General features: G+C 40.6%; 3 protein-coding genes across 3 annotated transcripts in view; 2 read left to right on the top strand and 1 right to left on the bottom strand.

Moving 5' to 3' along the window:
• tinagl1 (tubulointerstitial nephritis antigen-like 1) overlaps window positions 1-14564 on the top strand; it is a 516891-nt gene that overhangs the window by 27175 nt on the left and 475152 nt on the right. The gene's annotated exons all lie outside the window — the stretch shown is intronic.
• Window positions 643-2517, bottom strand: LOC310935761 (lens fiber membrane intrinsic protein-like; the record flags this gene model as incomplete). Its single annotated transcript, XM_083899704.1, has 5 exons — window positions 2471-2517; window positions 1408-1616; window positions 1096-1245; window positions 854-988; window positions 643-704 (listed from the first exon to the last, which is right to left on the bottom strand). Exons 2-5 carry the CDS (start codon window positions 1580-1582, stop codon window positions 643-645), a joined length of 522 nt encoding a protein of 173 aa, XP_083755830.1. The 5' UTR covers window positions 1583-1616; window positions 2471-2517.
• Window positions 4865-13215, top strand: LOC310935755 (ubiquilin-4-like). The gene is made up of 11 exons (XM_083899697.1): window positions 4865-5050; window positions 8937-9088; window positions 9360-9511; window positions 9601-9863; window positions 9989-10147; window positions 10319-10541; window positions 10668-10807; window positions 11098-11181; window positions 11430-11545; window positions 11634-11808; window positions 11907-13215. The coding sequence occupies exons 1-11, from the start codon at window positions 4907-4909 to the stop codon at window positions 12057-12059; spliced, it is 1761 nt and encodes a 586-aa protein (XP_083755823.1). The 5' UTR covers window positions 4865-4906; the 3' UTR covers window positions 12060-13215.

Genomic DNA, 14564 nt, shown 5'->3' with positions numbered 1-14564 from the left:
CAAAGGTATGCACTGTTTAACTTTGATGCATTGTTCTCTGTCGTGCAGACTAATATTTCCATTTCGGCTAATTCTATGAAGCGTTTCCTGAGCAGAAACATTGTCTGCTTATCGGTGAATTACGCAAGTGACAGCAACTGCGTAGCTCGAGATAAAAAAATGTTTCACAGCATCTTGTGATTGTATCAGATTTAACCTTGCGTCAGTCAAACAAACACACGCTGCTCTCGTATTGTGTTTCAGTGCTGCCATCTCCTGGTGTCCTGTCAGTACAGCAGCAGGGGGAAAAAAAATCATTGGAGCATCAACTTTATTGAACGTGCCAAATCACAGAATGATCAGTATGAGTTCATAAAGGTTTAATAACACCAATATCATTTTACAATTATCAGACACATGATTCAGTTTAACTGACTTTTTTTTTTTTTTTTTTTACTCCATGCTAATATAATGAATGCAATTAAAATCCGTAATTAAAGAATGTGTCTTTTTTAGAAAGCAGACCGTCTAAGGCCTCTCGGACCAGCGTCAGTCATCATATCTTTTGCAGGGTCAGTGAAAACTGCCTCAGTGTGTACAGCTTCTCCTCTACTCAAAGTGGCGTTTGTACTCTTTTGAGAAAAACAAGCACTTTGTCTCCCTCTAGCGTGGGCTGTTTCCTCTCCTGCATTCACACATTCTGTAAGCACATATGTAGAAAATTCCTGCAACAGACAGAAGCAGAGTGTCTGGTGAGAAAAATTGCATGAAATGTGTCAACTTATAAGGCAATCTAAGTATTATATATCCACACAGTATATTATGTGTGACCTTTGGACCACGTTTGTCCAAAGTGACCTTTGTCCATTCTCACCAGCAAAGAAGTTCATGAGCATGGCCACCCAGCCCAGTATGTAGGACCATGAGAAGCGCCAGTCACCAAAGCGCCTTCCCAGGAAGTTGATGGTCACCCCGGTGTAGATGGCCATAGCCAGCAAAACAAACAAAGCTGAGAGGGACAGAACAAAATCAGTTATACATTGTGTGTATGTTTCTCAAAGTGTGTGTGTGTGTGTGTGTGTGTGTGTGTCAGGTCATTTGAAAGACGGCACTCACTGGAGATAAAGAACATGACTCCTGCAGCAAAGGAGCGGTTGAACCTTTCGAAGGAGGAGAAGTGTGAAAAGGACATGATGCCAGCTATGATGCCCGCAAAGCACGACATCCCTGAGAGGATCATGAAAGCCCTGGTGGCATTCCAGTAAGCTGGGGGAAAAAAACAGGTACACGTTATCAATAATGCGTGTAAAGGCGTGTAACAGTGTAACTTCAAGCAGGCAAATTCATCTATACACTCCAAAACACCCCAACCACAGGTGCTTTTGATTTCTTTAATTTGTTTCCTTGATTGTTCCACGCATGGCTCACCGATGTTGTCAGTCTGCATGTAGCACTTGTTGGACATGCAGTATCTCCACAGACCCTGGTGGGCATAGTTTCCAGAGAGCCTGTACTGCATCCAGTAGTCAGTTGCAGTGGAGACCACCAGCAGGATATTACCCACGATGGCACAGAACAGACCCCCTCCCATGAAGCTGTACATCTTGAGCTGAGACAATGGGGCCACTTCGGAGCAACTGCGGGAGTGGAAATCAAACTTTTAGGTAAGATCGTACCTGTTCATTGTATGCTCAGGAGTGCAACTGTAAGGTTATTATAGATAACGAAAACTAACGAAATATACGAAAGCATTTTCGCTGACTGAAATAAAAAGCAATAACTGAAACTGAATTGAAAAAACTAATTAAAATTGTAGCAAAAAATGTGCTTACTTTTTCGTCTTTGTAAATGAATTTCATACATAATCCTTTTGGGTTAATTAGAAGTATATTTATTTTTTCCTTTGCTGGCAGTTTTCAAAGGTTGTGTTTGAGACAGCGTTTTCATTCGTTCATGTTAGAATGTTTTTAATTAAGTTTCTGTTTACAATGTCAGACATAAGGCGATGCAAGTTAAAAAATAATACTTGTAAGGTAATTAATTGGGTTGAGTTGATTCGTCTAATTGAATCAAACCTCTAATATTTTATTGGGTTTTTTCTTTTTAAAAACTAAAACTAATGAAAAATCCAAAACTATTATAAACCTATTGAGGAACTAAAACACAATGCATGAATTGAAATATTTTGTATTGTATGTAGTGTGCAATTGTATAGTCTTGGGTAGTCTATCATAAAAAATGAAATGATACAAATCCTGCCAAAACTGCTTGAAAATCAATCACATGGTTCTAGCCAATACAAAACTTCACTCAATGATATATTCACAGCTGCTTGCAAACAGCAGCATTTCCTCAAAAATGTATCTCTTGTTTTGTGATCGAGTGCAAAGAAAAACCAATGTTCTTCATAATTATGGAGTTAGTTGTAGTTTTCCCTTTAGATCAGCACGGTTATTGTAAATAAAAATGGTTATGAAATGTGATGCCTTACCTTGTTTCTGGAAATACACCCTCTCTACTGCCCACCTTCTGGAGGTAAAGATAGAGATGGGTCGAGGGGAAAAACGTGAGAGCTGCTGCTCACTTAGTGGTAAAGAGAGAGAATCAGAGAGAATACGGCAACCGAAAAGCTGTCCCTCACTTTTCTGTCGATGATAGCAAAATTCTTTGCAGCCGCCACTGTCTGTGTGCGGGGAGCATTTGAATGAGATGCTACAGAGGCCACAGTGCATGTGACCCTGCACATTTGAGTGTGTGTATGTGTGTGGGCATGGGCATGGGGGCCTTGGAAAAGGTGTGGTGGCCCATGTTCCTTTTTTTTGTGGGCTTTTGTTTGATTTGCTCTAGAACTAAGGAAATGCATAGGTATGCAGGACTGTCTGTCTGTGTCAGTGCTGAAACAGACACTTTCTTTCAGTGCCGTCACCGTCACACTGGGGCAGTATGGACGGGCACATACGTATAGAGGGGAGCACACCACATGAGCAGCTTATTTTTTTTTTAATATCTTCCAAAGTTAATTGTGCAAAGAAATACTGGGGAAATGTGTTAATAAAGGTGTTATAATCCCTAATGTTTTGGACACATGTGTACAGTTGTGATTATTTTAGCTTAACACAATTTAAATCTACATTTCTTTGTGTAATAACACTGGCCATGAAGAAAAGATATACTGCTGTACTATCTGTTCACATTTGGTTTGTGTGAATTGATGAGCAAAAGTAAGGGAACGTTGCAATCCTTCAGTCTACGGTATAAAATAGTACTTAATAAAAGAGAAATTACTCATACTGTAAGGAGAAGTAAAAGCGTGCACTGTTGCCCTTGAGCAAAAACACATATTCACACATTCTTTTACATAATTGAATACCAGGAGGGTGAGCTCAAGTCCAACGATTTGACTGATCATGTCATGTGAGCCATTTATGTAGCTCTGCTCACCAGTATCTATAAGAGTATGTGTAGTAGGCAGCCTGACAATATTTATATTTAGTAAGTGATAAAACACTGTACATATTGTGTTGTGCGCTTTGGGCTAAAGTGCAATTCTACATGTTCAAGTCTAGTTTATATACATTTGAGATGACAGTGAGTTTCATCCAGTTTCATATGCATGTGCGTTTAAAGATTTCTGTCTGTTGCATATTCGCACGTTTAATGCTTTGGTGTCTATAATGTATAACCAAGAAACGATGATACAATTCACAATTTATGACTGTCCTGCACATTTTGTGTAGGACTTTATTCATCACCATCGTCCAGGGAACATCTTCATCTCCACTCAACTACATTATTGTAACTTGGGACAATCTTTTTTTGGAAATGTATTGAAAAAAAAAAAAACAGCTTAAAAAAAAAAAAAAAAAAACTGTCTTTTTTAAATGAATATTGATACTGACTTGATGAACTGTTCAGAATCCGACTTGTTAAAGGTGCATGATGTAATAAATCTAAAGCAACTGGCCATAAAACCCTCCTAATATGTCACAGAGACTCAGGAATAATGTTCATATAACAAACTGAACTCACCAACAACAACAGTACAGACAAAATATTTGCATTAAAAAAAAATCTTTTGCAGACTGCAAATCATGTTTATGTTTTGAAATCATGTTTTGGCATGTGGCGCCACCTACCGCCGTCTACCAATCATTGCAGTCAGTAGAGTCTCAGCTGCTGAACAACCACGGGTTGCCAGTTACGTCAGAAAAACGAAACCTAAAAGACCTCTGAATTTTGAATTTGAATGTAGTAACCGTTTTTGGCCACATTCTTACATATGGCGCCTTTAAATTTTATGTAATACATTGCCTTTACGTAAGTCAGGAGTTATTGTGTGTTATTTGGAGTGGAAGTACCCCTGCACCCCTGTCTTCTAATTCTTTCTGGCAGGCTGAACACTGAGAGGTGTAATGCTGCCCTGCACGGTTCCTAATCACAGTAGGAAGTCCTTAATAATTTTGATCCCATCTCATCCTTTCCTCATCCTTCTTCATCATGGGTCAAAGTTCTCCACCCAAATGCTTTCTCATCTCATCAGTCTATCACATCTCTGAGTTCTCCTTCATTCTCATCCTCATTCTTTTATCTTCATCCCTATTCACCTTGAAAGGCATGGACCTTCAAAGGCTTAGTAAACATTCATAACATGGTTTGGGATTTGTCTTTTATTGAAGAATATGCAACTTTCCACACCATATAAGATTTACAAAACAAAAAGATAGTCTTAGTCAACACCCCCTTTCTCAATGTAAATAAAAACGTATTCCCACATGAAACTACTCACGTAAAGGCCCCTCCCTCCATCCCCCCTCTCTCTCTCTCTCTCGTACGTGAACCCGTGCAATTCTTTCTGGAAAGAGGTTTTGACGTCTTGTGACCCGGAAGCTGACGCCAGACGGTGAGCTGTTCCATTGGTGGAGTAAAGATGGCTGACCAAGGCGCCGCAGATCCCGGTAATAACAACAATAATAAAACCGAAGCCTCGGAGGGAACTATTATAAAGGTCACAGTGAAAACACCAAAAGACAAAGAAGAAATCCCCATCCCAGAGGATGCCTCTGTCACTCAGGTATGTTGATTTGGCAGGCGCAGGGCTGGCTGCTGCGTGCTCTAACGTCATGCCCCTGCCCACAACTTTAGCTACGAAGCTAGTTAGCCGTGTTAGCATTTGTCGTCACTCTTACCGGCTAGCTGGGAGTATATGAAATTAAAAAAAAGTTTTGTGCTGTGAACGTACGGCTGCTTTGGCTGACGGTTGTTCTGCGTTAATACCGCTACTGGTCACCAATAGTGAGATATAGCCATCTAATTTGAGGATATTAAAGAATTGCTACGGCAGACCGGCTATCCGTTTTACGGCTAACGGCTATTTAGCGTCTAAAGAGGCTACGTTAGCTTACTACGTAGCCATACAAGTGTCAAATGACGCGCCGCATTTTGGCTCTGCCAAGGATAATGGCCTGATAAAACCGAAGACAAGACATTTGGTGGGTGGGGGGTCGAGTGTTGTCTGTTTAGGAGCTTTAAAGATACCCATGTTCAGTTTCACTCTAGAACATTCTCCCTGCTACCACTGAGTCATTCGGCTTTCCAGGGAATACACAGCACTCTCAGAGCTACAGTTTGCTTAGAGACGCAAAACACTGAAACCATAATGCAATCAGGCATTAGAATGAAATCATGTGCATTTTTTTAGCATTGTTAATTGTGTAAACTCGTTTTTATAGCGTGTGTCTGCTTTAGCAGCCATTTTTAGATTAGCATTTTTGACTTCTCACTGTGTGTTGTCTTTCCTGTCTTAGCTGGGTGTAAATGAATGTAATTTTAATAGGAGGACTGTAATAAAACATTCAGAAAACACAAACTATTGAAATACAGCCGAACTCTGTAAAAGCACTTAAGATGGCGTGAACCTCGTCTCACTGACAAAATGTAATTCCTTATCTAATCTTATTTCTTCTTTGGGCCATAACTTATTACATCCCATTATATCCATTAACTTCTACTATTTGAGTTTTGCTGCATACAGACGATCAGACAAATGGTTACTACATAACTACCTTGGCTGAGGTAACAGTTAGCAATGAGAAATAATCAGAGACAACCTACAAAATATTAATGACTGAACAGAAAGTAGGGAATAAAACAAGGGAAAACCAATAATGATAATACAGGAATGAAATAATTCATATCAGATAAAATAGGGGGACGTACCAGTTTAGAAAAAATAATTTAAAGGTATAACTTAAGCAAGAGAAAACAAAGACGAGGCATAGGAAAGATACCAAGAACAAACTAGAGAAAACACTCAGAGGATGCAAACCCGTTGACTCAATTTCCCATAGTCTCGGTACAGTCCTTGAGCTTCTTAAACTGTATTTTTTGAAATCCAGAAAGAGGGCCACAGGGTTGGTGTAGTTGTTAGCGCTCTTGCCTTTGCGGCTAGAGCCCCGGTTGGACCAAGGGCCTATCTGCATGGAGTTTGCATGTAATGTGTGTGGCTTTTCCCTGGGTTCTCCAGCCACAGTCGGAACCAGTTGTCTAAAAATATGCAATATGGGGATTAGGTAAATTGATCACTCTAGATTGACTGTAGGTGCGAATGTGAGAGGGTGTGACCCCGCCTATCGCCATATGTCAGCTAAGATACATCCATCCATCCATCCTCCACCGGAGGGTCACGGGGGGTGCTGTGCCTATCTCGACTGACATAGGGCGATAGGCGGGGTACACCCTGGACAGCTCGCAGAAAGATACAAATCACCACAATTAAGTTCTTGAGCCAAAACACACAGTCGTAGTTTCACCCAAATATTAACCTATTATTTTTTGTAATTATACTGCTCACAGTCAAACAGACAAATACAGAAAATGTGATTGATCTTTTTTCTTTTCATCATTTTGAAAAAGAAATTATGCTATATTACGATATTCCAGGCAGTATAATGCTTTTCGGCATACAGGTCTCATAGTAAATCTCGTGAGCATTGTGCAATCAGATGACCTCTGCTTGTACATAACACTGTTGCACGCTGTCCAGACCTCCATTTAACTACCTACTATAGCTTAATAAACTCCCCTCTGGAAAGGGTAATCTGAACAAGTACGGCAGGTACAACTTGAGTGTCTTGAAGTTTTATTGCACACACGCATAATAAACATCACACATTGGTTAGGTTGTAAACCTACAATGCAAACACAAACACAAAACTGGAAATAACCAACACAAGTATACAGTTATTCATTGTTTTGAGATACCAATGATGCAAGTTTGTAGTCACTCACCGACAAAGCGAGTAAGAGTTCTGAGGATCAGTTAAATTAAATTAAATTAAATAAAAAGTTAAACAGCTTGAGACAATCAGTGCTTTGATGACAAACTCTGAATGCTTCACACACAGTCTGGATCATAATCATAATGTCTATCGCACATATATATATACATGTATATATATATATACTGGTGTATATATATGTATATATGTATATGTATATGTATATGTATATGTATATATAGAGAGAGCAATAATTTCCCCTGCTGGAAAGTTCTACACACGCATCATCCAGTTGTCCCGTCCCTTATTTTTATGTCAATAAAAATTTCATCCCCTTATTTGAAGTTAAAATATTCCTCAGTGTACGAACCAGCTCCAACCAGTTTATTTTTGTGTGTAAAGCTTGTATATAGTGAAAAGGATTCAATGATAGTGTAGTGTCCCATAAAATTAGGTCTTTTTCTTTTAAAAATCATTATTAGTGAAACTGTAATTAATTCACAGTTGTTAAAGTGTAACCAGTTTGAAGATTTAGAGGGTTTGGGACCACACTCCACTGCTAGTAAGTATAGAAAAAATACTTTTCAAAATAGAAAATTACTTCTTGTAGGTAGCCCTATAAGGCAGCTATGCATGGACTAGTATGATATTCTGACAGTATGTTAACCTTCCATCCCTTGTCTATCACTTTAGCCTCCACACAGGGTACACCCTGGGCAGGTCACCAGTCCAGGGCAGGGCCAAATCACAGAGGCACATAACCTACGTTTAACCCAGTACTCTTATTAACAGAATTAACATTAACAACTGCTGAACCTGTTATTGTAACATTGATGCACATGAACACGTAACAAGAGGCCTTAGAAAGGACATGATGACTAAATATGCAATCTCTCTGTAGTTTGTACAATACACACACAACTGTTGCAAAACCACCAGAGAAATAGCACGCTGTTTGAAAATGTAGTGATTTTGAACAGATGTACTCAATTATGGAATATTAAAACAACATATTATACTAGCTGAACAGTATGCCATCCTGAAACTGTGATGATAGTTATTTAATGAGCTGATGATACTCAGTATCACCACAATACTGATCACAATCATAAAATCAGATTTTGAGCGTAACATCTGTTACAATCCAAAAATCCGGTATATTGCATTCTGTATGTATGAATGGAAATTGAAAAAAAAAGTAAATTAGCTGAGCCATGTTGTGGGCTGTTTATTTTGTGGGAGAAGAATGTTTGTTACACAGTTGGGGAATAACGTCTTTGAAAGAGCTGTTGGTGTTGAATGGATCCGCACAAATGTGTTGTTAACAGCTTCATAGTTTAAAAGGTCTAAAATCATTGTATCGGACTGATATCAGCATCGACGGACACTCTGACAGTCAGTCTGTTAGGGTACGGGCATGTCATCTTTATCTACACTTCACACAAACTGTGGGATTAATGCTCTCTGTCTTTTGACAAGTCATAAAAAAGCAGCTCATACGACAAGAATGATGGAAAGGCTTTTTTATACCTTGAAACCATAAACTGTCCCATGCCTAGTACATTGCTGCTATGTATAGATCTCATTCTCAAAAACCCTTTTAAATGTTTTTTCCAATGTATTTTTTGTTTTCCTTTCAGTCTAATTGCATTTTTTTTTGCCATTTTCCCTCCCATACAGTTCAAAGAAGAGATCTCAAAACGGTTTAAAGCCAAACAAGACCAGTTGGTTCTGATTTTCGCAGGGAAGATCCTAAAGGATGGAGACAGCCTCAGCCAGCACGGCATCAAGGATGGCCTAACAGTTCATCTTGTCATAAAGACAGCACACAAGTAAGGCAAAACTGTTAAACAAAGAATTGACGTGTAATGATATTTGAACTTTTGAAAAGTTGAATTATACAAATGAACTATTCATCAATTATTCACTGTATAAATAACTGTATTTGTTTTTGAGCATAGTTTTAAGGAGACAGGTAGAGTACACCCAACCAAAGTATTGATTTTAGTACATAGGAAGTTATTTGTCAAAAAAAGTTAACTTCAGGCAAATTCTAAGCCTGTGTGTGCATACAACTGAAAGTTTTAACTTAAATCCTCACAGGGCAGGAGAAAGCAGTAGCACCACAGCTGCCTCCAGCTCAGCCCCCACTCAAGCTGCCAGTTCATCCACCTCTAGTCCAGCAACCAACCCCCCTCCCACAGCAGCTTCTACCGATTCTGCTCCACCACCGACACAGACACCCAACATCTTGAGTGAGTCCACTTGTGTGTCTCTAGTTCACATTCAAATGCCACAAATATAACATGTCTAATCATCTCATCTCCCACCATGCCTCTCTCAGCTGGCTTCGGTGACCTGGCGAATCTGGCAGGAATGGGCATGGGCTCAGGGAACTTCATGGAATTGCAGCAGCAGATGCAGAGGCAGCTCATGTCCAACCCAGAGATGCTTGCGCAGATCATGGAGAACCCACTGGTGCAGAATATGATGTCCAACCCAGATCTGATGAGGCAAATGATCATGGCAAATCCTCAGATGCAGACACTGATGGAACGCAACCCCGAGATCTCCCACATGCTCAACAACCCTGAGCTCATGAGACAGGTAAGAAGGCTCAGGCATGTTACAGAGGGTTGCCACGACGTATGGGCATCTATAGTATTTAGTACTTTGATAGCAGCTATGAAAAAGAATATTTAGGAGACTTGCCTTGTCCTCTCTCCTCCCAGACCATGGAGCTGGCCAGGAACCCGTCCATGATGCAGGAAATGATGCGGAACCAGGACCGGGCTTTGAGCAACTTGGAGAGCATCCCAGGAGGTTACAATGCCCTGAGGAGGATGTACACAGATATTCAGGAACCCATGTTTAGTGCTGCCAGGGAACAGGTAACGTTTACTGATCATTGCTAAAATAATTTGCAATAAATTATCAGTTTGTCAGGATTTTTAAAAACACATTGTCTATTTAAGCCTTTATTTGTTAGTGTTCTGTGAATAACTGCTGGATGTTTTGACTAATGTTGTGTCTTTAAATATGTCCAATCTCTTTCCCTGTAGTTTGGTAGCAACCCATTCTCAGCTCTAGGTGGCAGCTCTGATTCTGGTGCCCAGCCGTCCCGGACAGAGAACCGGGAGCCTCTGCCCAATCCATGGGCCCCAGCAAATTCTTCTACCCTTCCTGGGAGTGGAGACAACACCACAGGAGGCACCAGCACCACAGGGGGCGCCAACCCCAGTGTGTCCAACCCTCTGGGCATCAGTTCAGGAAGTCTAGGCAACGGTAAGACACAAGACTTTCATATATGTATGCTCTCTATGTAGCATATTTGTCCATTTTGTACCAGTTACTGTATTTACTTGTACATACATTAACTTACTCACATAAACATACTTTCGTGTGTTGCAGGCATGTTTAACAGCCCAGGTATGCAGAGTCTACTGCAGCAGATCTCAGAAAACCCTCAGCTGATGCAGAACATGCTATCTGCTCCCTACATGCGCAGTATGATGCAGTCACTGGCCACAAACCCAGAGTTGGCCTCCCAGGTAAGGAGTGAAAAGAGCAATGAATGCACACAAACATTCACACACAACAACCATCATACAGGAAACCCACAGATAGTATTGAATTTGGAAATATGCAATAATAATTCTAAATGCAAATTCCTGTCATGTATCATGAACCAGAATGGCAAGGTGTTGCTACACACATTGGCATTTAAATCTTTCTGAGTTATAAAGGTTTTGAAACGTGTGTCATTGAAATATCCACTTTGAAGGTTTGCAGCATAGCCTGATGTGGAATTATAAACTGACTGTTTTTCTCTCTCCACCAGGTTCTGATGAATAACCCCTTGTTTGCTGGAAACCCACAGTTGCAGGAACAGTTCAGGTCTCAGCTCCCCGTCTTTCTGCAGCAGGTACCACTCAACATTCAGTCCAAAAACCCAGTCTTGCGTGTTTATTTTTAAACTCAAAGTGAAAGTGGAAATATGTTGTCGATATTAGACAGTTATTTTCATAGATTCATTGTCATAAACACCATCACAGAATGTCAGACATTAGTAGATGCATTGCTTGTGCATATGCCATTAATTTGTATGATTTGAAGATGAATGGGATGAACCATAAATGTGTCGTCATGGCTCCTATTTCTGTTTGATTGCAGATGCAGAATCCTGACGCCCTGTCAGCGATGGCCAACCCCAGAGCCATGCAAGCTCTCATGCAGATTCAACAAGGCCTACAGACACTGCAGACAGAAGCACCGGGCCTCATGCCAAGGTATGCACACACACACACCTACACATACATGTTGCATTTTTAATATACATGGAGATTTTTTTTTTCAACTATATTTCTTTTGGCCTAGTTTCATGCCAGGTGGAATCCCTGGCATACCGACAGGAGGAGCCGTGCCCGCAGAGAACCCGGCCCCCTCTCCCAGCAGCACTGCAGGAACAAACCCCGCCCAGCAGCAGCTGATGCAACAGATGCTCCAGATGTTTGCAGGAGGAGGAGGAGGAGGAGTGGGAGGAAGTCCAACGGTACACGCATGCACAGGAACTGCATCCTGTGTCGTTTTTATGTCGTAATGATTTTATTCATCAACACTGTCGTTTGTTTCTTTTTTTTCTCCCTGTAGAACCAGGCCCCCGAGGTGATGTTCCAGTCCCAGCTGGACCAGCTGAACGCCATGGGCTTCATCAACCGCGAGGCCAACCTGCAGGCCCTCATCGCTACTGGGGGAGACATAAACGCCGCTATAGAGAGACTGCTGGGCTCACAGCCCTCGTAATCGCATACAGTACACACTTGACACACAACCACATGCATACATACTTAATTCATACACACACACCCAGCATATTCACAGAACTGAGACATAACTGGTTCAGAGAAAAGGAATAAAAACGTCGGCTGGCAAGGAAATCACAACAGTTTCTTAATTCATTGATTTGTTTGTGCAAGACCGGAGAATACATATTAATCCCATGTGATGTGATCGGCTGTTGGCTCCTTTTCATACATGGTCATCATAAGACAGTTTGTTTGCATTTTCCTAGCAAATCGATACATGAAGATATGTCGAAAAGACGGAGCTTAACAGGAATCTTGCCCAGGCGTTCAGTCCCATTCCTTGCTCTTTCCATGTTCTTGAGATTCTACATAACTTACTGTTTAGCCCAACAGTTTTTACTATTTATTGCAAAAGCTTCAGGAAATAATGCCCTACATTCAACCTTAAACTTGTGATTTGTCATTCTGGATAAAAGTGCCCAAACCTCTGGTGCACAGTGTTTTTTTTTTCTTTTTGTCTTTCCGAGGCACCACTGCTGTGCCTTCTGTCCATCCATGAAGTGTCAGAGCATTGTCAGCAAACCGCACACACACCCTCACTCAATTAGTTAATAATGAAACGTCAATGAATTCTCCACAGCGCCATCTAAATCTGTAATCGTAACCAAACATCACTTTACTGCAGCTCTGAAGCAGAAGACGCAGGTAGAATGAATACGAACAGAAAAATCTTTCTTTCGTTTTAATCTGATTCTTTGTTTTATTTTATCTGTTTTAGGTGCACTTCGTACCTTTGAGAGATAACGATTATGATTTGTGTGACAATAAATAAACATGGAAATCAAGAGAATAAAAAAAAAGAATAAAATGGTGGAAAGGCTTTACAAACAATTCTGTTCTGGTTGCAGTTGCACCATGTGTTTCTAAATCGAATTCTAGTTTGTCGTATTTTTCTTTTCTTTTTTTTTTTCTTTAGAAAATCCCAGCATTGTAGTTGTGGTAACCTTGGCAACTGCTCCGATAGCTTTGCTTTGTCTGTTGACCTCAGCTGAAAAAAAAACCCACAAAAAAAAAAAACAAAGTCTCCCAGTCAAACATGTTGGAACTAACTTTTAACAGTACTGTACTAAAAAAATAAAACATGGTCAAAAACAGTCCATCCCCTGTGTTGGTTGATTATAGCCTCGTGATGGTGTAGGATTATGAAATTATGAACGTCTGTCGCCTTCTATTGTTAAAACATTTAATTTAACGTACATTTTACTTTGTTATATATGAACATGTAGTTTGAAATGTAGCATGTAGATTATTTTCAAAATGAGCATACTGTTTGTCTTCTATTTTCCTTGAATATAAAAAGAACATATGAAGTGTGCCACAGTAAATTCATTGTCAGGTGTTTGTCAAAGAAAATTGTGAGTTATGTTGGAGGAGATTTAACAAATGTAGTATTGCATATTTGCATTTAAAATTTTGGTTCAAGTTCCCACTTTAATGTAATGAATCTAAAAGATGTGGAGAAAAAAAGAAGTCTTGGATGATAATCTTCTGCCTGCTGACTCTGGAAAGATCTTTCTCGTGCTTGTAGACTTGACTTCTGTCTGTGTGTGATACAGTGGATCATAGTATCGTCTTCTCTAGTCTGGAGCACTGGGTGGTGGGTATTTAAAGGTGTCGCCTTGGAATGCTTTCGTTCTTACCTGGCTGACGGGAGCTGCTGATTCTGTGTCTTCTACAGCATCTCTTCCCCCTGTGGAATCCCACAGCTTTCCATTCTCCAGCCCCTTGTTCTCGCTCTTCTCTTCCTCCCTCGGGCTTAATTTTTTTTTGGGGGGCGGAATATGGCATTTCATTTTCATGCCGACGACTGCCTGCCTGCCTGCGTGAGAATGTACGTAGCGCTGTCGTGGAATGATGCTTCCGCCCAACCTGTAATTTAAATGTCTCAATGACGCCACGGCATTGATTGAGTTACATTTTCTAAGTTGTACTGACAAAGACAGTGATTTGTTTAGCCGGTTCTGTGGCCTGGTTACTAACCTGGGGGCAATAATGGGTTCTGATTTGAAATTTGACAAACAGATTGACTCTATTTAGATGAGCTCTGTTTTTTTTCCCAGTTAAGGCAAATGGCAAAAATCAAATATGTTTTTGTTGAGGCATGACTCTATGTTCTCTATATTGGGGTTATTCAGGCTTCCATTGCTCGCCTTCAGCTCGTTCAAGATACTGCTGCTCGCTTTCCCAACAGAAGCTCACGTGAGCTCATTTTTCTCATCCTGGCTTCCTCCCAGTAGACAAACAATACCCACTTCAAGGTGTTATTGTTTGTTTACATGTCTCGCATGATTTTGCTCCGCTTGCTTCCGCTGCCGTACTCGCCATTGCAGTCCTTGAGATCGGCTGATCGTCTTTTCTTGCTTGTCCTGAAAACGAGGGTCAAGTTCAGCCGAGGTTGGGCCCTTGTGGCGGCGGCGGCTCCCAAATTGTGGACCGAGTTGTC

The sequence above is a fragment of the Microchirus variegatus genome, assembly GCF_963457635.1.
Source record: "Microchirus variegatus genome assembly, chromosome: 13".
Lineage (NCBI taxonomy): Eukaryota > Metazoa > Chordata > Actinopteri > Pleuronectiformes > Soleidae > Microchirus > Microchirus variegatus.
This window is presented reverse-complemented; position numbering and strand designations above follow the sequence as displayed.